The sequence below is a fragment of the Ambystoma mexicanum genome, chromosome 5q, assembly GCF_040938575.1.
Source record: "Ambystoma mexicanum isolate Mex_15411 chromosome 5q, UKY_AmexF1_1, whole genome shotgun sequence".
NCBI classification, from domain to species: domain Eukaryota; kingdom Metazoa; phylum Chordata; class Amphibia; order Caudata; family Ambystomatidae; genus Ambystoma; species Ambystoma mexicanum.
The window spans coordinates 102,270,700-102,297,027 of NC_090933.1; the positions used below are offsets into that span (position 1 = coordinate 102,270,700).

The window sequence follows — 26,328 nt, forward strand, 5'->3', positions numbered from 1 at the left end:
CTGGGGAACCTCTGGAAGCAGAGTTTTTTCCTCTGCGTTTCCCTCGTCGAAATCCCAGTTGTTGTGGGGAATGAAATCCACTGGAGGTACCCTGACCGGAAGACCAATGGGTTCATCTTGAACCGTACTATCCCTGATGGGAACGGGAGAAACACTGCCAGTGAAAGGGCCGGGGGGTATTGAAAGCTCCTCCCTGGACAAAGGGTTTGGCAGAGATCTGATGGAGTGATTTTATGGTGTTGTGCTCCTTCTGGGCAGTTTCCAACACCTCATCGACCACCTTACTGAAAAAGGCAGCATCCACCACCGGTTTATTGATGAGGGAAGCCTGGGTTTCTGTCTTAAATCCTGAGTTCCTCAGCCAGGCGGGGCGTTTTAGAGTCTAGGGTGTTCTTACGAATATTCTGGGTGACCTGCCATTCTTCTGCAACTACGGCTAGAAGTTGGGTGCATGCGGGTTCCGAGACGCTCTGGAGGCCCTCTTTGACAAGTCCCCATTGAACGTCACTGTAGCTTGCTAGGAGCGTGGTGTTGTTGGCAAGCAGGGTACAAAAGGCGGCAGAGATGGTGACACATTTGCAGAGAGCACACAACTTTTTGCAATCCTTGCCTGGAGGAGACTCCCGATGAGGAAAGTGTCACTCCAGCCCTTTTCCGTGTTGTTGTGACAACTAGGTAATCTGGGACTGCATGGCCCCTGATATACAGGAGTTCTGCTGGTGCCGGGCGGAACATCTTCTCCACTCGAGGGTTGACCGCACAAGTTAGCGAGTGTGTCAACAAAGAGTGGGCTAGGTGTTTTTCACCAAATTCAACAGAGGGATCGCCTGGCTGACCAGGACCTTTTCTTTAAGGATGTTCTCCACAAAGTCTGAGTCAGGAACGGCTTCTTGGGTGGCGATTTTAAACTGATCAGCCACCTTCTTAAAAAGGTTGTTAAAAAGCATCTGATAGTCGATCGGCGACGAGTCCCTGGGTTGAGCGACAGGAGGAGCATCCCAAATTCTTTTTACAGGGTCATGTGGAGGTGTAGAGTGCCATGTGCCCTGATTATCTACAGGCTCCCAGTTTGGGTCTTGCCGTGGAGAGGCAGGGCCCCGAGCAGCATGGCTAGGGTCAGGGACATAGTAGACATCTTGGTCTGGGTCATCTAGAAAGACATCCACCTGCGGATCCTGAGGATGGTGTTCCTCTAGGGATGCAAACAGTGCCTCCGGTGAAAGGAGTCTCAGACTTCCGCAGGACAGGAATAAACAGACCTATGGCGTTTGAGAATATCATCAAACTGGCCTGATTAATTAATAAACTCGCCCATTTTTTCCATACAGGCCTCACATTTATCTCTGGTCCACCCAGAGGAGCCCGAATCATCAGCAGGAGGAAAGGGCTGGGCACTTGGAACTGGGTCCTGCTGCAGGGCTCTGAAAAGGAGGAGGAGAGGCCAGAGAATAGCCTAAAGGCAAAGGGGAGGCCTTTTGGGGTTCAGAAACGTATGGCCAGGCCTACGACAGCTTCTCCTGAAGCTTTGGGAGTGTTTGACGAATTAACACGCTCCGGGACTTAGGAGTGCCCACTGAAACAGAAGACTTCTTGCCGTGCCTAGGCCGCAATGGCGGGTCCCCAGAGGGCGTCGATTCGCAAGGTTCAGAGGGCCCGCTGAGGTTTTCGACGGGCCTGCAGGTGTCAATGGCTTTCTCTACAGATCCGTCCAGTAAAGCGTTGGGGTTGTGGGGTTATGAGCAGGTGGTGCGTGTGTGTGTGTGTGTGTGTCCTTGTTGCCAGGGTGTGACTGCCCCATCGCACTGCCGGTGGCATGCTTGTCGGGGACGGACATGTGGGCACCCGAGCGTCCCACAGTTAGGTCAATGGCCTCTGAATCAGAACAGCGGCTGCCGACAGATTCCTCATCCAAGGGGCTGGTGTGGGAGTGACTCTGCCTGCATTGCGTAGGTCGCCCACCGCTTATTGTGCCTGTCTTTTAAGGTCTTTGGCTGAAAAAGTTTGCAGGCCTTGCAACGCAGCTCTTCATGATCACAATGGAGGCACCGATTGCATTGGAGATGAGTATCTTTCAAAGGAAATGTTCCTGTTGCAAGATGGGCAGAATTTAAAAGGTCTCCTCTCCATAGCAGTGGGAAACGGCAGTCAGACCAAAGAAAAGAGAAGAGAAGAGTTGGGGTAAAGAAGAGGCATTCTCGAGAGAAAGTCTAATAACAGTGCCCCACTCTCCCTACCGTGAGGCCAGGCCGGAGGGCCAAGGCCACATGGAAATCAGTCGCTGAGAAGTCAACGGAAGGATCGTCAGCAAGGCAGGGTCAAGCATCAAGTAGCTGTCTAAGCAGCCGTCGTGAAGGTAAGCGTGAACCGCTTAAGAATTGGATCAGCAATATTAACTCTTACGAGCATCACATTTGTGCGACCGACTATAAGGGTGAAAAAAAATAATCTGGTGGGACCTCGACACGTGAAGGATTTTGGGTACACTACATGTTACGTTAGGGATAGTGTTACAGTCACGCCCATGTCGACGTCCCTTTTCAGTGATTACCACTAGATGGCAGACTATACGCACTGCATGTGATTCCAAGCAGATTCACAAGCATCTGGAATATATATTCTTTCTGTACACAAGCCTGGTTCTTGGCCTATCTGTGGCACTGGGGTGAGAGGTCTACATGGTGCTATATGAATCACTGATAGCACTAGAATGAACATAAAAGGCAAGATTGATGTGGCGCTTTTGATTGAGCAGGAGGGTCTGAACTCCCTCTATTGATTGTTGCTGCATAAATATCTCCAACACACTTACTCAGTTTATTGCGGAAGGGCAGGATACCAAGTCAGAAGATTAGGCATCTGACATGGAAGCCATCAACACAGCACACCTCTTTTAGCAATATTGTTATGGATGACAAGGAAGTACAGAGTTGCATCCATTAATCAATTTACGGGAAGCTCAGTGGATTGATAACACACTTGCATTTCAAAATGGAGACAATATGCCTGTTGTGGCACCTTTTGCTGCCTAGAGACGCAGGTTCAAAGCATGCTTTTTTCAAGGATTTTAATTAAGAGGTGGCCTATGCTCTTACCCCTTACTCTCAACTCCAAAGAATACAGTAACAAGGGACTTGTCTAGCACTTGTAACACCATTTTGACATCTCCCGCTTAGCAGTGCTGGCGAGCCTCTCAGGGCTCCCAAATACTGACAAATGCAAAAGGATGCCATCATCCCTTAATTGAAACCGTCAGTATACCTGCTTTCATGGACTGGGGTGGCACAATCCTTCCCCAGTGCGGGTCTGCAAGCTTCTTTGTAACTTTGGCAGCTCAACTGGTTTCTAACTGTCTGCCGCATATATCATATCATACAAGTGGAACCACACTGGTAGGCCTACAATTGGTTCAGGGTTTAGTTCCTTCTTATATGGCACGTCACTAATGATTCAGACTCACAGTGAGAGATGAAGATTCAGCCCTGAGGATGGTCTCAGTCTGACATATTTTTGCTATTAGATCTGATCTGCATCTGTTCTCATCAATTTTTATTTGCATTAAAATACTAAATCATTGTAAAGAATGTGTTGATGTTTGTTAACCTTTTTCAATTGTTTGAGAAATGTGTTAACACTACTTATACAGCACCCTAAAAGGGTCTTTTCGACTCAATAGGTGAGCGTGCAGTACAGAGTATGGGGGGATTTTCTCTGCAGTGCTCCACACTTTTTCTATAACTATCCACATTTTGGATACACTATTTGCTACTGTTGTGGTGCCCACCCTAGCCATCCTAAATTGTTTCAAATCCAGAAGGATGCCGTCATCCACTAATGGAAACCGTCAAGTACTAGATGAGGGCATACCCGATTTCAGGGATTGAAGGTGAGCACAGTGACTTTGCTCACAGGCTTTAGGCCTCATTCAAGGATCCTGGACACCTGCTCATTTAGGCTCTACAGGTCTGAATGGATTGTCAGGGTTCACAGATGTGTCTACCAGTACCTAGATCCCTTCGGGACAGAGTTCAAACAAATGTGCATTTTATGTCAGATCATGTACTTGGTCTTATCGCACTGTTAATGCCCATGAATATTTAACTTCTTCTAGGCATTGCTTAGTTGATGGATTTCCTTTAGGAGAGCATCCTTTCATATGGCACCACTTCAGGAGTATTCACCATGCTCCAATAGGTCCTAAATATGCTGCTACAAGACATGTTAATTTGGTGATTGCTAGGTTTCAGGAGTGTCTGTTAAACAGGATTTGTCTCTTCAGACATGTATAGCGAAACTGTTCATGCACCATGTTTCGTTTCCGTCTTGAGTCTTGTAGCATGACTCTTTACTAAACCTACCCTTTGTCTAGACCCAGGAATACTTATCTATCCCTGAGGTCTCTGGCACCTCCCCCATCCAGACATTTCCTCTCCACAGCACTTAAAAGTCGCAACCTAAACTGCTCTGCATCTACAGATTACTTTGAGGATAATAGCAGTACTCTTCTGTTACAAGGTAGTGGGTTTTTTAGCATTCACACCAACCCCCCTGTACTTCATGAATGGCAACCCACTTAGAGACTTCAGTGAGCCTCCCCATCTCTTATACTTGCTGCCTCAGCAACACGGGTCCCACAGGCTGCAGTCCTCTGTGCTGTAATGAATGTGCCGACCATCCCAACTCAGTCTCATTCACTTGTTTCCAGCCAGAAGCATCAACCACTGTTCATTTCAGAGGCCCAGTAACCCCCTCCTTCCCATCATATTCGGTCTTACCTTTGTCCCCACCCTGCCCCTTTCATCCCTCCAAAAACTCCCATATTTTGCTCCCCCTTCTTCCTCGTCCTGCTTTCACTAAAGGGGATGCAAATCCGGTTTACTTATGCATGTTGGTTGCTGTACAAAACACCTAAATAAAATAATGTTAGATAAAAGAATATGTATTTTTGCAAGATCACACCAGACAGGGAGGTGTCACATGAGATATGCCAATTTGCATGTTCAGGCAGAATGCCATTTGCCATGACCCTTGATAAGGTGTGCCATACTTTATCTCAACCATTGAAGTGAAGCGCACATAGCCGACTGAAAAAAGCACATGCTGGGCTGTCGGGAAATGATCTCAGAGCAGCTTTTAAAGTGGCTAGATTCAGGCTCAGAATTTTAACAGGCTGTAGAAAACCATGGTGACTTCTTATTTACAAATAAGTATGGCTTTGTAACCCCTTAAGTGCCAGGCTATTATGCAAGCATATGCAAAAAGGACGAGCATTTAATGAAGTTTATATGCTGAGCTATAATGTTTCAAACTAATCAATGCATCTTCATTGGTATTGGACAGTAAATAAAATTATCATGGAATCACTTCTGTTACAAAACATAAATCAATAAACTACCTTAGCATGAATGGGTCATGTCATAAATCTTAGAGAATATGACTGATCTTTTCATGAAACATTCAATACATATACATTTGACAGGCTAAGAATGTCAATCACAAATATAGAGTTGTTTAGAGTCACCTAAATATTAAACAGTCGCAATTGTGGCTTGGTTGGATGTAGTGATTTACAGTGGAAAGATGGTTTACCATATATTTTGCAAGCAGTGGCTTGTAAACTGATGAGTAATTCCTTGTTTGAACGTGCCGCTGCAGCATGGATGATGTCAATCAACTGGACTGAAAGCTCAGGATTCCTTGAACTTAGCTGAACCAGTTGCACAGGTAGACTGGAAAGCCAATGAGACAAGGCTTTACTCCTATTGCTAAAAGAAGCAAAGGAACAGCAGGTTGGAAAGATGTACTTTAATTGGTAAAATGAGAAGGTTGATCAAATGTTTACAACTTAATAAACTTTCAGTCAAGAGTTCTACGCCTGCATCATACCTCCCCCCTTTCCACTAAGATTAACCAGGCAGATAAAATGACACTAATAGTTAGCATCTCTTTATTCGTACCTGCAAATCCAGGCCTATTCATCACAAACCTGTTATCAGAATAGACACAATCGAGGGGGTATAAGGACAATGTGACCAGGTCCAGTGCTCTGGTTGTAATGATTCAGCAGCCTCTCTGTATTGCGACATAGGCTGCAGGTTAATCAAGCAGCATTGTCTGGGTATGGGGAAGGAGTAGGCATTGGAAAGCTGTCAGGCTATGGGTGTCTTCTGGAGATGGGAAGGTCAATTGCGATAATTTTTGAGCTGCTCTAGACACACTTGCAGTGGGATGGTCAGTGCCGCTGACCACCAAAATAAGGCAGAAAACCCCAAAACTAAAGGGGAAAAATGCAAAAAGTAGGGGTCCCATAAAACGAGGCTGTATAACCTGCAAAATGAAATTGTGCCCTAACACAAGGCAGTACTTCAAGTGGACCTGCAGCATTGCTCCTTGTGCTTGGAGATACATCAGGCAAGAGGATGACTGTCTGCTGTCTTTGCACCTAAATTGGTGCAGTTAGTGCATGCAGTCTAGAAAGGCCTGCACCATTTCTTGGTGCTCAATAGGCGATCTCGCAGGGAAATGCTTTTTGGGGAGGGGAAATGCTGATGTATTTTTGGATGCACCTTGGGATGGCCAACAGAGCTGAGTCCCTCACAGCTGTCTGAAAGTGTCCTTGGGAGAGTCCCTGGGAGATGTTTATTGGCACTACAGTTGTAGCCATTTGGGTGTTGTGAGAAACCCAACGGTATTCTCCCACCCACTCCATCGGGATCTTCCATTCAGGTGGCCAGGGAAGGGTCATCGCTTTTGGATCCCGACTCTGGGGATGGAAGAGCGGGGTAGGATCACCTGGGTGGAGAGTTACAAAGGACTGGGAGGAGGATGCTGATGGACGAGACATGGTATTTCCCCAGTCCCAAATATATCCCAAACTATTCTCCCTCAGCCTTTGTGGGGTATCTCCAATCTCACCCCATCTCCATCCTTCCCCAATTCCAACAAATAATGGGACGAGGAAGAGGAAACAAAGAACAGTAATGATTAACCATAGGAATAACATGGGGAAAGTAAGGGCCACTTACCCTAGAAAGAACTCGAGCTGTCCCACTAATAGAGTCAGGCAGTTAATAGTGACCATTTACACCTGACTCAACTTTTCACTATAAAGAACAAGTTTATCAGGGCTAACGTTTTGATCAATGGATTCGGCAAAAGGTTCAGCAATATCTTCCTCTTCACTTAAGTACCAGAGTTCCCCCGATCTCTCCTCCTCCTCCTCCTCACCTGATGAGGTTGAATAGTCCAACTTCTTCCTTCGGGTGTGTCGAGCGTTGGGCTTCTTTTTCTTGAGTAGATAGGGTCTGCCTCGAAAGGAAGCCACCGTGACTCTAGACAAAGAGATCCACAGTGTCTCCCCTCCGTGACAGCCAGATGTTGCAAGGGGAAAAAGCCTTTGCTCAAAAAACCCCTTGGTGCGGAGATGAGTAGACGCCGGAGAAGCTGTCAGAAGACTTGGCTGAGGTCTCTGGTGTGGCCGCAGATTGAAGAAGTGGGTGGAGGAAAATCCACTGGAAGAAGAGCCACCGGATGGTCGCTCCTGGAGGATGACTGGTGGAAGATCCACGGAGTGCAACACAGCGAGAACAGGAGAGATCCTAATTGGAAAGGCTGACGGGGGAGGAAACAATAGATTTGCTCAGGCAAGACAAAGGGAGGCAAGAAACAAGGGAAGGGAGAGAGAGCCAGGGAGTAAAAGAGGGTGAGCAAAATAGCTGGAGTAGCGGGCGGAGTTAAACTAGAACACTGCCGGGAAGGTAGCAAACGAGCGCACGCAACGGAGGATATAAGCACAGTCGCAACGCGCCGAGCCGCCGACAGACGAATGGTAAATACTATCGGCGGCGGCCATGTTGGAAAAAAAGAAACTAGACCGTCAAACACGTAGAAAAGGAAACGTGGCGGCACAGTCTAATGGCATCCTAGTTTCCACCTCCTCCACACACGCCAGTCGCCAGCGGCTGTGACAAAGTTACCCGTGGTAATGTTCTTTCGATTGGATGTTCCTCCCACATATTCCTCACCTTTGTACATCTTCGTTTCCAGCTTCAGCTTCTTTCGGAAAACATTTTCTTCTCGGCAGAGGGCGCTGAGAGTCTACATGAAGGACCCAATGTCCCTTGGGGGCTTTCAAGCTCGGTTGACGTCATCGTCGAGTATATAAACCACGTGCAGCACCAATTGGCTTCAGTTCTGTTTTTTACGCCACCCACATGCAGAATTACCGACATTATCAAGAATCTTTAATTTATGATACTCTAAAAGAGTGTAAAGTTTAATGCCTGGAAATTCTACAGCGGGGTAGGTTGGGAGGGTCGATGAGGAATACGTGGGAGGACCATCCAATCAAAAGAACGTTACCACAGGTAAGTAACTTGTTCTTCGAATGGATCATGTCCTCCCAGGTATTCATCATCTTATGATAGACTCCTAAAGTAGTATTAAATGCATGGAGGAGGGTGTATGAATTTTGAATGTTGTTACATTCCCAAAACTTCCCTCATTGTTAGCAGTATCTAGACAATAATGCCTTGTAAAAGTGTGGATGCTAGACCAGGTAGCTGCCTAGCATATATCCTTTATCGGAACTCCCCTTTGAAGGACAGAGGAAGTTGCCATGCCCCTCGTAGAGTGAGCCCTTCAGCCTTCCGGGGGATCTTTTCCAGCCAGCCTGTAACACTCCGAAATAGCTAGTATTATCCATCTGGATAAGGTTTGTTTGGTAACTGACCAACCTAGTTTATGTCCTGTAAACTCAATGAAGAGTTGGTAATGCTGGCGTAATTTTGCCATTCTTGAAATATAAAAGCTGGGTCGAGTCTATGAAACCTTTTCTTCCTTGCCAGGATGAGGTGGTGGATAGAAGGTTGGAAGCACAATTTTCTGGGGTAAATGGTAATCGGATACAATTTTAGGTAGGAATGAGGGTTTGACTTTAAGGACAACCTTATCCTTGTAAAAGGTGGTAAACGGAGGTTAACAGGATAAGGCCTGCAACTCACTCACCCTGCGGGCTGATGTTATCGCAACTAACAAAAGAATTCTGAAAGTTAGCAACCTTAATGGGCATACATCAAAAACCTTAAAACCAAATTAAGGTCCCAGGTTGGGACTTGGAAAGGTGTATGAGGAAACACATTTGTGAGTCCCTTAAGAAGAACAAGTTACTTTCTTACCTGGTAACGTTCTTTCGATGGGATGGTCCGACGACGTATTCCATATCTATGACATGTAATCACCACAGCTGTGCTGCTTCGGAAACTTTTTCGGCGTCTGCGTCCTGCGTCGATGACGTCGATGCGCCGCCGTCGAGGACCTCCTCCGACGTCCGACGTCATCCGATGTGATAAGTAGGACGCACGACGCCAGTAGCCTCAGTTGTAGTTTTTTCCCCCAGAACGTGTGACATTAGTCAACTGCCAGTCCGACACAAAGCCTTGCGGAACGTAAGCTGCAATCGCAACAGAAATTCTGCAGCGGGGAAGGCAGGGTGGGAGCGATATGGAATACGTCGTCGGACCATCCCATCGAAAGAACGTTACCAGGTAAGAAAGTAACTTGTTCTTCGAGGGGATTGGGTCCTCCGACGTATTCCATATCTATGACAGACTCCCAAAGCAGTACCAAATCAAGGAGGAGGGAAAGAATTTAGAAACAAAATTTAGAATAGCCAATCAAATAGCAGAGCAAAGGACCGCCTTGCCAAAGGCCAGATCCTGCCCTCTGATGGAATCGAGGGAATAATGCCGTACAAATGTATGTACTGAAGCCCAGGTGGCAGCATCACAGATGTTGCGATAGGAACACCCCTCTGCAGGGCAGTAGATGCAGCCACGCCCCTGGTAGAATGGGCCCGCAAGCCAGCCGGTGGGTCCTTACCCGCCAAGCGGTAACACTCCGAGATGGCCAAAATAATCCAGCGTGACAAAGTCTGTTTCGTCACAGCTTGCCCCAAGCGCTTACCAGCGTAACCAATAAAGAGTTGATCGTCCACTCTGACCCGGGACATGCGAGAAACATAAAAGCTCAAAGCTCTCCTAGGATCAAGCCTATGGAGCCTCTCCTCTTCCTTACCAGGATGCGGAGGAGGATAGAAAGCCGGAAGAACAATCTTCTGGGCCAAATGAAATTCCGTCACTACCTTTGGAAGAAAAGAAGGACGAACTCGAAGGACAACCCTGTCCTTGTGAAATACAGTGAAGGGTGGCTTAACAGAAAGTGCCTGTAACTCACTCACTCTGCGAGCGGAAGTAACCGCAACTAGAAACGCAGTTTTCAAAGTCAACAGTCTCAAAGGGCAAGAATGTAAAGGCTCAAACGGAGCACCCATAAGAAACCTAAGAACAAGGTTTAAATCCCAACCGGGCACCAGGAAAGGCGACGGAGGGAACACATTAGTGAGCCCTTTCAGAAACTGTGAAATTAAAGGGATTTTAAAGTAAGAACATTCTTCAGATGAGCGCTTAAAGATGGACAGCGCCGCCAGGTAACCTTTAATGGTACCCACTTGCAAGCCCCTGTGGGCCAAAGAAAGCAAAAAGGACAGAACCATGGGGATGTCACATGCAAAAGGATCCACATTCTGAACTCTGCACCAGTCGCAGAACTTACGCCAACGGCAACGGTACAGAGACTTAGTTGCGGGCCTTCGGGCCGAAAGCAACACCTCCATCACGTCTTCAGGGAGGTCCCAATCCTTATACCTCAACCTTTCAGAAGCCAAGCGTGAAGGTTGAGGGATCCGACCTCTGGATGGAGAACCTGACCCCCCTCCCGTGAGAGCAGATCGTCCCGGTAGGGAAGACGACGTGGAGGGCAGATGGACAAGTCGAGAAGGTCCGGGTACCACGTCCTCCGAGCCCACGCCGGAGCAATGAGGAACATCCGGGAACCGAACTTCCGCAACCTCCGCAGCACTTGCGGGATGACGGGGACTGGAGGAAACGCGTACAGCAGCGGGAATGACCACTCCACCACAAACGCGTCGCCTAAGGCTCCTTTCGGAGGAAATTCCCGCGAGCAAAACCTCTCGCACTTCCGGTTGACACTGGAGGCGAAGAGATCCACTCGAGGGGTCCCCCAAAGGGCGAAGATCTCCAGGAGAATCTCCTGAGCCAACTCCCACTCGTGAGAGATCGCGCTCTGCCTGCTCAGAGCGTCCGCCGTCACGTTTTCGTCTCCGGCCAGATGAACTGCCGAGATCGAAACTTCCTGCCGGATGGCCCAGAACTCGAGCTGCATCGCCTCCCTGCACAGAGGAAGTGACCCTGCCCCCCCCTTTTTGTTGAGGTAGTGCATGGCCACAGTGTTGTCCGTCATGATCAGGACAGCCTTTCCTCGCACAGTCGGCAGAAAAGCCTTCAGGGCTAGCCTGACGGCCCTCAGCTCCAACAGATTGATATGGAGTCTGGACTCCGACGGAGACCAACGACCGCTGACTGTCAGCCCGTTGGCATGAGCTCCCCATCCCGTGAGGGATGCATCCGTCACGATCGTCACCTCCGGCCAGGGTAGCCAAAACGGAGCCCCCTTCATCAAGTTGCCTTCGACAGCCCACCACAGAAGGTCCCGGGCGACCGAGGGCGGCACCTGAACCGGGTCCGACATCCTGCCGGAGGACTGCGACCATTGCGTCTTGAGTGCCCACTGCAAAGATCTCATCCGCAGGCGAGCCTCTGGCACCAGAAGAATGCAGGATGCCATGAGGCCGAGCAACCTCAAGAACTCGAACGCCGGGAGCGTCTGGGCATGCTGAAACTTGTGCACCATCTGCTGAATGTGAAGAGCCCTCACCTGGGGAGGAAAACACTGCCCCAGGGAAGTGTCGAGCACTGCTCCGATGTACTGGAGCCTCTGTGTTGGCGTCAAATGGGACTTCTTTAAATTGAGGGAGAAGCCCAGCCTGTGAAGGGAGTGGCAGGCGACGGACAGATGATCCAGGACTTGCTCGGGAGAGCTCCCCCTGATCAACCAATCGTCCAGGTAGGGGTAGACGTGAATCCCCCCTTGCCTGAGATGCGCTGCCACCACCACCATGAGCTTGGTGAAAACCCTCGGGGCGGAGGTCAAACCGAACGGCAGGACCCGAAACTGAAAGTGCGAGTTGCCAACCGCGAACCTCAGGTACTTCTTGTGCTTGGGATGGATCGGCACATGGAAGTAAGCATCCTTGAGGTCGAGTGACACCAACCAGTCCTGAAGCTGAAGGGCCTGGAGGACTTGAGAGAGAGTAACCATCTTGAACTTGTCCTTCCTGAGGAGTTTGTTCAAACCGCGCAAGTCCATGATGGGTCTCAAACCCCCGTCTTTCTTCGAAATCAAAAAATAAGGGGAATACCATCCCTTGTTCCTCTCCGCTACAGGCACCAGTTCTATGGCGCCTTTCTCCAGCAGGGCTTGAATTTCCTGCGCAAGGAGCGGATCCGGACTCTTCAAAGAGAGGTTCCCCGGTGGATTGTCGCGAGGCCTGTGCCGAAAGGGAAGACAGTAGCCGTGGGAAATGATCTCCAGAACCCACACATCTGAAGTAATGGCACGCCACTCTACAAGATGCTGCGCCAGCCTTCCCCCAACCGGCGAACCATGGTACATGGCCTCATGACTGAGTAGGAGCGGCTGCGGCGTTACCTGAGGGCAAAGAGGCAACTGCCCGAGCGGCCTTGGCACCACGGGTACCTTGTCGTCCACCTCTGGTACCCCTGCGTTGGCCCCTTTGACTGTCAGCTCCTCTCGCTCTACCAAAGGACGAGTAATAGCGAAAGGAGCCACCCCTCCACTGCTGTCCCCTAGGACGAAAAAGCGGAGGTTGGCGAACTGCAGCGCCCAACGACTTCGCTGCAGCTTTTGAGGTCTGCAACCTCTCAAGGCTCTCGTCAGCCTTGCTGCCAAAAAGATGTTCACCATCAAAGGGCATGTTGAGGAGCCGGGACTGCACATCAGGAGCAAACCCCGACTTCCGCAACCACGCAAACCTGCGTATCACGGTGCTCGCCGCCATGGACCTACTGACGCATTCAGCCAAGTCCAAACCCGACTGAACGGACTCACACATGGCATCCTTACCATCCTGGACCATAGCAAGGAAACCATCCCGTTCGACCCCTTCGGGAATATGTTCAGCCGCTAACGCAACACAGTTCCACAGAGTGTGCGTGAAACGCGACAAGGCACAAACGGAGTTGGCCGCCTGAAGCGCCATACCACCAGAAGAAAACACCTTCTTCGCCCAGCCATCAAAACGTTTGTCGTCCCTATAAGGAGGGATGGTAGGGTACGACGCCTGCTTTGCCGGGGCCGTGGCCGCCTGCACCACCAAACTTTCCGGAGTGGGGTGCCTGGTCAAGTAGCAGGGGCGCCACTGGCTGGACGGTATTTTCGCGACAAGGATCTGCCCACTGCCGGGAGACTCTCCGGAGCAGTCCAAGCCGCCGCCACCCTACGCTGTAAAGCCATATGGAACGCCAGTACCGGGTCAGTTGGGGGACCAACATCAAGGATGTCCGTCAGATCATCCTGCACAAACTCACCTGGGGGAGCAGACCATCCCAGATACTCAGACACCCTAGCCATAAGGCGCCGGTATGAGGAATCGGCATGGGAGCCAGGCTCAGGCCGACCAAATTCCACCTCCGGAGAGGTGTCCAGTCCACTGGCATCATGCAGCGACTGCCTCAAATCGTCAAATTGACTATGGCCCGAGACAATGTCATCCGGCACCTGACTAGGAACCAGGCCATCCGAATCCTCATCCGCCTCCGAAATATAATCCAAGTGGTGGAAAGGCACCCGAGAGTGCCTGCTCTTAACCAGAGCCTTCCTAGGGGGAACACCCGAGACACGGGGCACCTCCGACACGAAAGGCGTCGATGGCGTCGAGCGAATCGGCGCCGACGTCGAGAAAACCGGCAACGGCGCCGAGAGGATCGGCGTCGACGTCGAGGAAATCGGCGTCGACGTCAGATGCAGCGCCTCCAGTATCGGCGGCGTCGACACAGCCCTCGAAGCCGGAGCTCCGAGCGTGTCCCTCGACGACCTGACCGTCGACGGCTTCGACGACTTCCTCGGAGCCGGAGCCTCGAGAAAGCCTGTCGACGCCCTCGACGCCTCAGACGTCGATGTCTTCCTCGAAGACATCACAGGTGCACACGGTCTCGATCGCGTCGAGGACCGGGACCTGGAACGGGTACGGCGAGAACGAGCCCCCTTGTCCGAACGGGACCTCTCCCGTGACTCGCGCCGACCACTCTTGCGAGCGGTGGCTCTCGACCTCTCACGGCCGACCCCACTCGGGGGCGCGGACGGTTGAGTACCCTGCGACTCAAGAATCGCCAACATCTTCTTCCCGAAGGAAGCCCATTCCTCCGGCGTCGCACGGCTGGTGGGGTAACCGACGTGCCGGGCAGAGTCCTCTGAAGAGGACCTGGAAGGCGACCGGTGTCGGCGCTTCCGAGAATGCCTCGAAGAGGCCGAGGAGTGGCGAGACCGACTCCTAGAAGAAGACCGACGAGACTTCCGACGATGACGCGGAGAGTCACCCCTCGAATCATCCGTCGAAAGCCCCGCCGACTTCGACTTCCGGGGCTTGGACACCCGACCTACCGACAATTTCTTCTTACGTTCGCGTAAGGCCTTGGACGTGAGCGACAGGCAGTCGACACAGTCATCCGTGTCGTGGGCCTCCCCGAGGCACCAGAGGCAGGCATCGTGCGAGTCAGTTTCTTTTTTTTCACCGACATCTTGGACCCACACTCCCCGCACTTCTTGAAGCCCGGACGCGGGGTTGAAGACGAAGTGGAAGACATCGTCGAAGGAACAATTCACAAACGAACAGGTTCGAAGAACCGGAAAGAACAGAACTCTAATGAGTCGAGGCTAGAACCGAGAAACACGAAGCAACACGTTCGCGGAAAAAACGGAACTGAGGCTACTGGCGTCGTGCGTCCTACTTATCACATCGGATGACGTCGGACGTCGGAGGAGGTCCTCGACGGCGGCGCATCGACGTCATCGACGCAGGACGCAGACGCCGAAAAAGTTTCCGAAGCAGCACAGCTGTGGTGATTACATGTCATAGATATGGAATACGTCGGAGGACCCAATCCCCTCGAAACTGAGTTATTAAAAAGGTATTTTGAAGTAAGATGCCTCCTCTGAGGTGCGCTTGAATATGGAAAGCGCTGACAGATAACCCTCAATTGTTAAAATCTGGAGCCCCAGATTTGCTAAATATAACAAAAAAGTTAATACCTGAGGTGTATCGAATTGAAAAGGGTCCACATTCTTCACCAGCTACAGAACTTGTTCCAACGGCAGCGGTATAAGGATTTTGTTGCTGGCCTAACGGGTATAAGCAAAATCTCCATTACGTCATCCGGAAAGTCCCAAATCTTAAATCTCAACCTCTCCGAAACCATGCGTGAAGGTTGAGTGTCTTGACCTCTGGATGGTGAACCTGACCCTCCTGTCGCGAGAGAAGGTCCTCTCTTTGTGGAAGATGCATTGGAGGGCAGATAGACATCTCCAGAAGGTCCGGGTACCACGTCCTCTTGGCCCAATCCGGGGCAATTGGGATCATGGATTTCCCAAACTTTCTCAACCTCGAGATAACGTGAGGAATGACAGGGAGTGGAGGAAACACGTTTAGTAGTGGAAACTCCCTCTCCACCACAAACGCGTCTCCTAGAGCTACACTTGGGGGAAAATTTCCCTGGAGCAAAACAGTTCAAACTTCCTGTTGACACTGGTCGTGTACTGATCCACTTGAGGGGTTCCCCAAAGGTGAAGATCTCTTGAAAGACTTTGCGAGCTAGTTCCCACTTGTGGGAAACTGTGCTCTGCCTACTCAGAGTCCGCCGCCATGTTCTCCTCACCAGCTAGGTGAACTGCCAACAGGGATATTCCTTCTTGAATTGCCCAGAAACAGAGCTGCATTGCTTCTCTGCACAGTGGTAGTGACCCTACACTCTCTCCTGTTGAGATAGTACATGGCCACTGTGTTGTCAAAGGGCAGACAGACCCAAAAAGGCCTCCAGCACTAGTCTGATTGCCCTCATCTCCAAAAGGTGGATGTGTAGTTTAGACTCCGATGGAGACCAATGACCGCTGACTGTCAGATAGTTGGCGTGGGCTCCCCCCCCATAAGTGAGGCGTCCGCAACTACTGTCATCTCCAGCTATGGTTGCCAAAAAGGTTCGCCCTTCAGAATGTTGTCCCCGCAAGCCCACCACAGTAGATCCTGTGTGACCTTGCTCGGAACCTGAAGTAGGTCTGACTTTCTGCATGACAATTGAGACTATTGTGTCCTGAGAACCCATTCAAGGGATCTCATTCTCAGGCGAGCCTCTGGCACTAGGAAAATGCAGGATACCATGGGGCCAAGAAACCTCAAAAAGTCGAATGCCGGAAGAGGCTGGGCACCCTGGAATTTGGTGACCATCTGCATGTGTTGAACCCTCACCTCGTGTGGCAAGGCTTTTCCCCCCAAGGATGCATTCCAGGACCACTCCGATGAATTGGAACGTTTGAGATGGTATCATGTGGAACTTCTTGTAATTGAGGGAGAAGCCCAGTTTGTGGAGAAAGTGGCAGGTTACACTGAGATGTTCCAGGGCATGTTCAGGTGAAGGAGCCATGAACAACCAATCATACAGGTAAGGGTAGACTTGAATTCCCCCCCTCTCCTGAGACTCACTGCCACCTCCACCATTAACTTGGTTAAAACCCTCGGGGAGGAGGTCAGCCCGAATGGTAGGACTCAAAACTGATCATGAGAACCACCAACGGCGAACATCAGGTACTTTCAGTGTTTGTGATGGATTGGCACATGAAAGTAAGCATCCTGAATGTTCAATGACACCATCCCATGCTGGAACTGGAGGGTCTCAAGGATTTGAGAAATTATGATCATCATTAACTTGTCCTTCCTGAGGAACTTGTTCAAGTATCCCAAGTCCAAGATGAGTCTCAGTCCTCTGTCCTTCTTGGGATTCAGGAAATGGGGAGAGTACCAAACTTTGTCCCTCCCCCTTACCGGTACTGGCTCTATCGCACCTTTCTCTAGCAGGCTCAAAACTTCCTGCAATAGGAATGGATCTGGAACATTAAGCAAATGTATTCCCGGTGGATGATCCTGAGGCAGTAACATTGGGCTATTGTTTTCAGTGCCCATGCATCAGAAGTAATGCCTCACCATTCTTTCAGATGCTGTGACAGGCTGCCTCCCACCAGTGTGTCTTGTGTCAAGACCTCAGAGAGGTGATGAGGTGGCTGAAGCAGGTTAAGGCGCTGCTGCTTGTACAGGCTTTGCACCTCTCCCTCGTCAACAAGGGAATCTTCTTTGTCCTCTTTGACCAGCCGTTCCTCTCGCTCTTCCAACTGAGAAATAGAAACAAAAGGACCTACCCCTCCGATATGATCCGCAAGGGTGAAATGGATGTGGCTGCCTGATGGCGGCACCTAGGGACTTGGCTTCCTCTTTGGAGGTCTGCAGCTTTCCAAGGCTTTTGTCAGCCTTATTACCAAATAAATAAAAGCTGTCAAAAGGCATGTTGAGGAGTCTAGATTGTACGTTGGGTGCAAATCTGCATATGACAGTGCCTGCCACCATGGCTCTGCTGATGCTGTTAACAGAGTCCAGACCAGACTGAAGAGACTCTCACATAGCCTCTTTTTCATCTCTTTTCAGGTTCGCAAAGCCATCTCTTTCCTCTCCTTCGGGGGATGTGATCAGCCGCCATAGCTACACAGTCTCACAGGTTGAATATACATTTTGCCAGTGTACATGTAGAGTTAGCAGACTTTAATGCCATGCACCCAGCAGAAAAAAGGTTTGTCGCCCAGGAATCAATACCTTGTATCCAGGGGGACGTCTTCTTGACTGGCCGGGATGCTCTTCGGACCCTTCCCTGGAGTTTGTGATGTCGAGGGTCGGCTCTAGGAGACAGGAGATGAAGCTTCACTGCGGCAGGGTTAATTATGGTCTCCACAGGGTATGGTCCCAAGATCCGTGGGCGAAACGTTTGCTTTCCTTTTATTGGTATATGCTTGGAGGCTAGCCACACCATATCTCCAACCTGGTAGACAGGGGCCTCGGAGCGAAGCTGGTCCGCACACCTTTTCTGGCATGCCTTAGCTTGTTGTAGATGTTCTTGTGCTTTAGTGAAGGCCTGAGTGATGGTTGAGTGCAGGGTCTCGACAGCCGGAATTTCCAGGGTTGCGGGGGCGTCTAATTCAGAAGTGCGTGGGTGTCTCCCATACACCGTAAAGAATGGCGTTTGTCCCGTACTACTATTTAGAGAATTATTATAAGCGTACTCAGCGACCCATAGAAGATCTTTCCAATCCCCTTCTCCCTGGTGAAGCATGCAGCGTAAGTACTGTTCGAGAGTCTGGTTCGTTCTCTCAGTTTGGCCGTCGGTCTGGGGGTGGCTACTAGTGGACAGACGGATGTCTATCTGGGCCAATGAGCAGCATTTCTTACAAAAGCTGGATACAAATTGGGTTCCACGGTCGGATATTAAGACTGAAGGGAATCCATGCAGGCGCACAACGTGTTCAAGGAAGACTTTGGCGAGGCCGGATGCAGTCGGTAGACCCTTAAATGGGAAGAAATGAGCCATTTTAGAAAATAGGTCCACGATTGCCAGGATGGTATTCTATCCTTGACACGGAGGGAGATCGGTGATGAAATCTAACGATAAAATATGCCACGGGGCTGGCGGAATGTCCAACGGCTGTAGGAGGCCGGAGGGTCTTTGTTTGACAGACTTATTTTGGGCACAGATACCACAAGATGACACAAACTCGATTACATCCTTGCGCCAAGTGGGCCACCAGTAATTCCTTTTGACCTTGGCCAAGGTTTTGGCGATTCCCGGGTGTTCTTCAATGAGGGAGTCGTGGCATTCGGAGAGTACCTGTTCTTGCAATTCCTTCACAGGTACGAATAGCCGGTTTTGGTAATACGGCAATTGATTCTTAATACAGTAATGCTCTCCCCTGGAACCCCACTCCTGCAGTTGCTCCTGGGTTAAGACCTGCCGAATTTCGTATAGTAGCTCGTCCTGGGTCATGGTGGTTATGATCCCAAGGATTCTATTCTCAGGAATGATGGCCACCGGATCCAGAGCATGTGTGCCATTTCGTCAGTGCCCATGTAGGACAGTGCGTCAGCTTTTCCATTTTTGACCCCGGGTCTGTATGTAATCACAAAGTCAAATTCTGCGAAGAAAAGGGCCCAGCGCAGCTGTCGTGGCGATGCCCATCTTCGCACAGGAGGGTGAGCTCGGTGGTGCATTCTGACACAGGGCCCGAGGCAATCTCGCTACCGTCAACGGTGGTTACAGTTTCTCCGGTTGGTTTAGGGCAAAGGACTAGCCCCATCTTTGCTGCAAGGCTTTATCTATGTAGTTTCCCACCGCACTGCTGTCGATGTAGGCCTCCAACAAGGGCATATCGAACGGCAGCTGATGGGGAATTAAGATCACAGGTAGCGCAAAATGGGAGGTCTGTAGCTGAACTTCTTCGCTCGACAATTGGACCCCTACAATTGCTGGGCTTGCTCGTTTCCTGATTCCTCGTCAGGGGTTTCTTTATCTGTGGTTCCCACAACCCTTCGGGGCGGCTTGACCGGGCATTCCTTTAAGAAGTGACCTGCTTTTCCACAATACAGGCGCAACTGCAAGTCCCTCCTTTTTTCTCGCTCTGCTTGTGTTAGGGGAGGCCTGACCCCCCTATCTGAATAGGTTCGCTGGTCCCGTCGGACCCTCGTGGGGTTTGATCCTTGGGTCGCAGGACTAAGGGGCGTGAATCCGGCTTCCCATGGTCATTCTTTCTGTCTTGCAGTCGACGGTCCAATTGTACCACCAAACTAATGAACTCCGCACAATCCCGGGGTGGATACACTACTTGGGCCAAAACGTCTTTTAGCTCCCCTCGAAGCCCCTGGTGGAACAGTGTGGTCCGTTTGTCCTCTGGCCAGTCTGCCTCGACCACCAGTCTATTGAAAGTTGCAATATAAGTCAATAGATCCTGGCTCCCTTGACGAAGGGACAAGACTTCATTATCGAGAGCCTGTCCATGGTGGCGTCGGGCGAAGAGCTTTTCCAGTTCCCGTTGAAACCCATCGAAATCCTGTAACAGAGGGTTGTTCCGACTAATGAACGGTACTGACCTATCTGCTGCACTTCAACTAAGATATGATAAAACGAAGGCCACACGAGATTGGTCCGTGGGGAACGCCCCCGGCCTGCACAGAAAATGGAGACGACACCGGTTCATGAAGGTAGTGTATCGTCGGGGGACCCCTGAAAAACGTTCGAGGAGCTAGAGTTCCTGCCCCAGGGAGGTTGATCTGGACCGGGTTGCTCGCTGAGGCTGATGAGGACTGAGCCATTCCGGGCAACGGGGCTTGGCCTATTTGTGACTGGAGGAGTTGCCTCCCAAGGTCATCTGTCCTTTCCTTGGCCACAATTATTTCCCTTCACAAGGCATTAGTTTCCTGCCGCCCAGAGTGGACCTCCACGCGCAACTGCCCCAAAAACTGGGCTAACTGGTCTGTTTCAGAGGTTTCCATATTAGGCGCCCAGGTGAATAATTAAGTTTGGGCTTCGCGTTCTGTAACACTCACCTTGTATCCACGGGGACGCCTTCTCGACTGGCCAGGATGCTCTTCGGTCCCTTCCCCTTCCCTGGAGTTCGTGATGTTGAGGGTCGGCTCTAGGAGACAGGAGATGAAGCTTAACTGTTGTTCTTTCCCTGGCGACCCACCTCCCAGGCTCCCGATTCCCTTGCGGTTCCCCTGCGACGTCTCTCACCTTGATTTCTATAAAGGCGCACTCTCCATCCTGCCGCGCTGGGCAGGGGTGCGTCGGCAATGGCACCATACCGCCACGTTTCTTCACTGGTGAGGGCCGGAGTCCAGACCGGCTGCGAATCCATACTTTCTGTCTGCGACTCCATACTTTCAGGTAAGTCTTTGTAGATGAAGTTGAGATAATGTCTTTGGTGATGTAAGCACAAATAACCTTCTCCCCTTTTCTTGCAGGTGTTGGAGGCTGAGGCGGAGGCCAAAGCTGGGTGCGAGAAGGTAAGATGAAACGCCAAGCGGCACAGAGAGCGTCCTTGCAAATGGCTAACCTGTGCTATTGTTGTCTTGCAGGTCGAGAAGAATAGACAATGAGTGGTTCTCCAGAAGCCATGGGAGCGGAAAATGTCTCGGAGAAGATGGCCTCCCTGGCGGACTGGTAAGCTGCTCACACGATGACAGAGATGGAGCCGGAGGAAGATGGTGAGCGTTGGATGGTCTCAGCTGCCGGAGAATGCCGTGGAACAGGTAAGGTTGGCAATGCTTCTTGCCTTTTTCTCGCACTTGCAGGCCAGGATGCTGAGCAGGACCCGGTGAACGTCACGCTGTTAGAGCAGAATAACGCGGAGCGCGTGCCTTTAATCGGGCGTGGTTTAAATAGCCAGCAGGTATCCCAGGTGCCTTCGGGGCGAGCCCCGCCCTAGATGCTAGACCGCCGAATGCAGTTCCCCAACGTTCCTCATGGGGCAGCCATGCTTGTCCATTGCCCATTGAAACGCTGTCCTAGCATGTGTCTCTGATGCCAACAGCGCCAGGACTGGCTCCAAGGGATCCCAGGGGGGCCGAATAGAGTCTTTAGGGCCCCGTGGACACTTGGTGGGGACAAGGTCGTGACAATATGTTTATCATCCATATCTGGAGGGATAGTAGGGTACGCAGGTTTCTTAGAGGCAGACGTAGCTGCCTGGACCACTAAACTTTATGGTGTCGGATGTTTTGACAGGTAGCTTTGGTTGCTACTGGATGGCCATATTTCCTGTTGAGGTTTCTATTAACTGCAGGACTAGATTCCGGAACCTCCCAGTTTGCCATTACTCTTTTCTGGAGTGCCACATTAAAAAAGATATCACATCATTTTGTGGACCGTTGTCCAATATGTCTGTGAGATCATCCTGCACAGATGATGGAGCAGGTCTACTCCATCCTAAAAAATCTATAACCCTATTCAAAAGAATTATGTATGATGCATCAGCATGATCAGCCGGGTCTTGCTTCCCAAAGTCTAGTTGTGGAGAAGTGTCGAAACCACTATCTGCTTGGAGGGAATCATATAGCTCCCTGACTCTGGTTTCATCTGTGATGAAACTTTGTGGAACATTAGGAGTATACCTATGCATATTAGAAGTATCCAATTGAAGGCCAAAAAGGTGGGGTGTCATCTGACGTCTCATAACCCTCACATATTGAGGGTTAAAGACTTGAAAAAGTCGTTTTTAGGTAAATGTTTAAACTTTTTTTCCTTTTCCTTTGGTTTTTGTGGTAAAGGCGTCGATGACTCCACTGCCGGCATTGATGTCTTGGTCTTACACTGTATCGCCGATTTCGGCGTCAATGGCGTCGACGTCCGTGGAGTCAATGGTATCAATGACTTACTCTTCGACTTATGCTTCGAGAGACTTGACCTAACAGTGTCTTGGACAATTTCTCATCCCTTCGAGTGCTCGAAGAACCTCAAGAGGTTTTAGGCTCAAGACCCAGGCTCGAGGGCACGCAGGGTTTCGTCTTGGCTGTATGCTCGTCGACTGGAGCATGGCCACTTTTTGTGTTTCAAAGAGGACGGTTCCTCTTTCTTGAGGATTTTAACCATCTGTTTTCTGAAATATTCCCACTCATTTTTGGAGAGGATTTAGTCGGGCAGACTAAACTTCCTTCCTGAGAAGTATCTGAGGAAGAAGGAAAAGAGGGTGATCTAGAATTCCTCCTCTTCGACTTCTTTGAAGATGAAGAGTGTCTGCTCCTGGAGGGACATCTTTTTTTGATCTTTTATAAGAAGATGAAGCCCTCGACTCACGGGACGACCCAAATTTCGATGAAGTAGAAGGGGATTTTGGGACAAGCCTACCCGCTGACAATTTAGCTTTACGTTCTTTTAGGGCCTTACCTGTCATCTACTGACAAGATCGACAGTCTGAGGTTTCATGCTCGACGCCCAGGCACCAGATGCATATTTTATGCGATCCTGCGAGGGACATTTTGGCACTGCATTTTAGGCACTTTTTAAAGCCGGTCTTCGGAGTAACAGGTGTCGAAGACGAGGCCATATCGAAACGTTTGCTGACGAAAACGGAAGTGCACCGTAATCCCATTTGCAGAAAAACAGAACTGAAGCCAACAGGCGATGCGCGTGGTATATATACACTCGACTATGGCGTCAACAGAGATGGAAACCTTCGAGGGACATCGGGTCGACCCGGACGACTCACATCGCCCCGTCGAGAAGAAAACATTTTCTAAAGCGGAATCGAAGATATCATAAAATGAGGAATATGTGGGAGGACACAATCCATTCGAAGGGTGTGATTTAACACAGATGGATGAGCGAGCTGGAGAAGGATTTTCAACCAGAGAAGCCTGGGAGCTGCAGGAAGGAGGATCCGGAAGAGAGCAGCGTGCAGCAATGTTGGCCCGGTGTATGAGGAGGGCTGCAGTGTGGCTGTGGAGCCATGTTTCCTGAGAGCTGGAGTGAGGCAGCTGAGACCCTGCTGGCAGAGTCTGTGCAAGCGCTCATTCCCTTGGCCCGTGTGCCGGGCTCAAGGATGTCCGAGGGGCAGGCAGGGAGATCCTGACCTCGACCCAAAGCATCGTAGAGAGACCGTTTGCCAGCGCTACGCTACCCAGTGAGTTTCGCATGACCGAGAAACTCAGAAGTGTGCGAGTGGCTGGATCGGGAAAAGGAGAAAAAGCAAGGTTAATAAAACAGCATGAAGCAGAAAGCAAGAAGCAGAAAATAAAAAAAAGAAAGAAAACAAGTAAATGGTGTGTGTGAGCGGCGCAGGTATAAGAGAACAGAAAGTAGACAGATTTGCAAGAAGCCCGGATATAAAGTTAAATGCGGATAGGGGCAAAGTAAAAGGAAAATTTGAGGGCACACAATAAAGTTTAAAGATGGCCAGCGGCCGGAAAGAAAAAGTAAGGAAAAGAAGTGAGTGAGCACAGAGAAGGAAAGTGACAAGGTGCAAGGATGCACAGCAAAGGAAAAGTGCAAGTGGGCACAGCCAAAGACAAAAATCAGTGAAACCGAAGGGTAAAAGACACACCCTAAACCAGGAAGGTGCAAGAGGCACAGAAGGAGTATAAGGTGGAAACGAACAGAGTAAGTGTGCACCCCAAAGTGAAATAAAAGACAATGCAAGTGTGCACAATAAACACCTGAAGATAAAAGGTACTAAGGAAAGCGCAAGTGAGAAATAGAGAGGAGCAAAGGATCAGAGTGGTCGCGCTGAGGAAAAGTAAAGAGCCTGGCATTTTCGAAAGCCTCCGATTCTACCCCATGAGAAGATTTTAGGTAAGAAAAGCAGTAAATAAGAAAAAGGCACATTCTGACCAGCTAACATTGTGTTTGGAATTAGAGGGGCCTAAACTTGGGGAACAGCGCCCGGAGAAACCTAAACGGAACTGTGATATATTTTGTTTTATGTTGAAAGTTGGGAGAGGCCTGTACTTGGGGAAGGGAACCCTGAGAGGGCTACTACATCCTGATAAAACTGACTGTGTTTGAAAGCTGGAAGGGGTCCGAGTCCAGGGAAGGGAACCCTGAGAGGCCTGGCCAAGTTGGAGACTTATTGGTTTGTTTTATAGTCTTGAATGGACTGAAGCTTAGGGAAGAGAACCCCAAGGAACTCAGACATTGAAGGCATTGAGGTTCACTGCGAGGACTCTGTGGCGAAGGTTTTGCAAGCAGCCCTGTTTGAATTACCTCATTTTGATAGGCTTAACACCACACCTGGCCATAATGCCACCGGAAACCAACCCTGTGCAGTAGCTATCGGAAGGAAACCACAAAGTCCAAATAAAGGGTGTATGAAATAAGTTTATTTCAATCAAAAGACCCCAACATCCTCCGTGCTGAAGGCGAACCAACGGATGAATAACGTTCCTTGCTGTGCGATGTGAGAAACCAAAGGGTGTCATAGCCGCTAATCCTCAGGGACTTGTCATCCAGGTGGCCAGGACACGGCCATGGCTTTTGGATCCAGTTCCTGGGGGTGGACCAGTGCATGAGGATCACATGGGTGAGGTGTCTTGAAGGAGTGGGGGTGAGATAGCCGATGGTGATATCCGGTATTCCCCCCTTTTTTTGTTCATCTACCCCATCCAATTTTATAGGATTTTAAAGTCCAAACTCTCCCCTTTCTACACAAACACTGGGCAGAGGAAGAGGTTGACAGAGTAACCAGACTGACTCTCTCACATCGTACTGGACATGTCCCATTAATCAGGTCAGGCAGAGTCAGGCACTTTCCACTAAGTGCATACACCCAATACCAGTTAGCTCTCCACTTAAAAAAGCTACACCTAAAGACACACTCTGAGCAATGCGGAACACGAGTATGAACAGAACTTCCGGGATGAAGGTACACCTACTGGAGCAGAGCAACAGACTGAGGGACGAGAGCAGCGGGTCGAGAACCCCTGGGCTTCCCTACTGGAGGTCGTTGCCTCCAACAGATCGTGAAAGACGCGCGGAGAAGGCCAGATCCCACAAGTGAAGATTGCATTGTGTTTCAAGGACGCCAGTGACCCTCCGGGGTGAACAGCAGAGTTGGGGCGGCGAGGTCAAGCATGTGGCAATAACCTTGAACCGTAAATTGGAAATCGCAAAACAAGAAGCACACACAGCTGGTGAGTTGGCAAGCGACCTGAGAGCAGTGTGTGTTAAAGCGAATTAAGTAGAAACAATCTATCACAAGTGAAGGCTGCATAAGGGTGGATGAGACTCGAAGAAAGGCAGACCTGTGAATGAACTTTAAAGTAAAATGCAGCTTGAAGATCAGCGATACCATGTAACGGAGTGGTCCAGTGAAATTAAGTAGCCCATTCAAAAGTCTCAGTGACAGATACATTGTTTGAAGCTAAAAGGCAAACAAACAGCAAGAGAGAAAGTAAAATAGTGAATGTTGAGTCGAAGGGGTCCTGCGTTCGTCTTCAAGAAAGCCATGCACATGAGACTTCAACATCCGAAAGTGGTCCCAGCCCGAATGAGGGAGATGCAAAGTATACTAAGCTTGGGGAAGGGAGCCCCCTGCAACTTTGTGTTGAACTTTATCGTGAGAGGTCCGAGAAAGAGACTTAACTTTGAAGGCCAGGCGGGCCTAGATGCACGGTTTTGAACTGCGTACTGTGTTGGAAACCGAGCCAGAGTGCGTCATCCTGCGTACAAGGATCGCCTTACCCCGTGAGGCCTAATGCGGGGAGGAAAGCTGGTTCAGCTACATTATCATTTGAACACCGATTTTTCCTTTTGCATA

The 26,328-nt window shown here is 50.0% G+C and overlaps 1 protein-coding gene across 1 annotated transcript in view; it reads right to left on the reverse strand.

Moving 5' to 3' along the window:
• Positions 1-26,328, reverse strand: part of TEX10 (testis expressed 10) — a 926,719-nt gene that overhangs the window by 436,869 nt on the left and 463,522 nt on the right. The window contains exon 7 of the mRNA XM_069620605.1: positions 5,587-5,762. Within this exon, the coding sequence (XP_069476706.1) occupies positions 5,587-5,762 (176 nt within the window). The remainder of the gene's footprint in view (positions 1-5,586; positions 5,763-26,328) is intronic.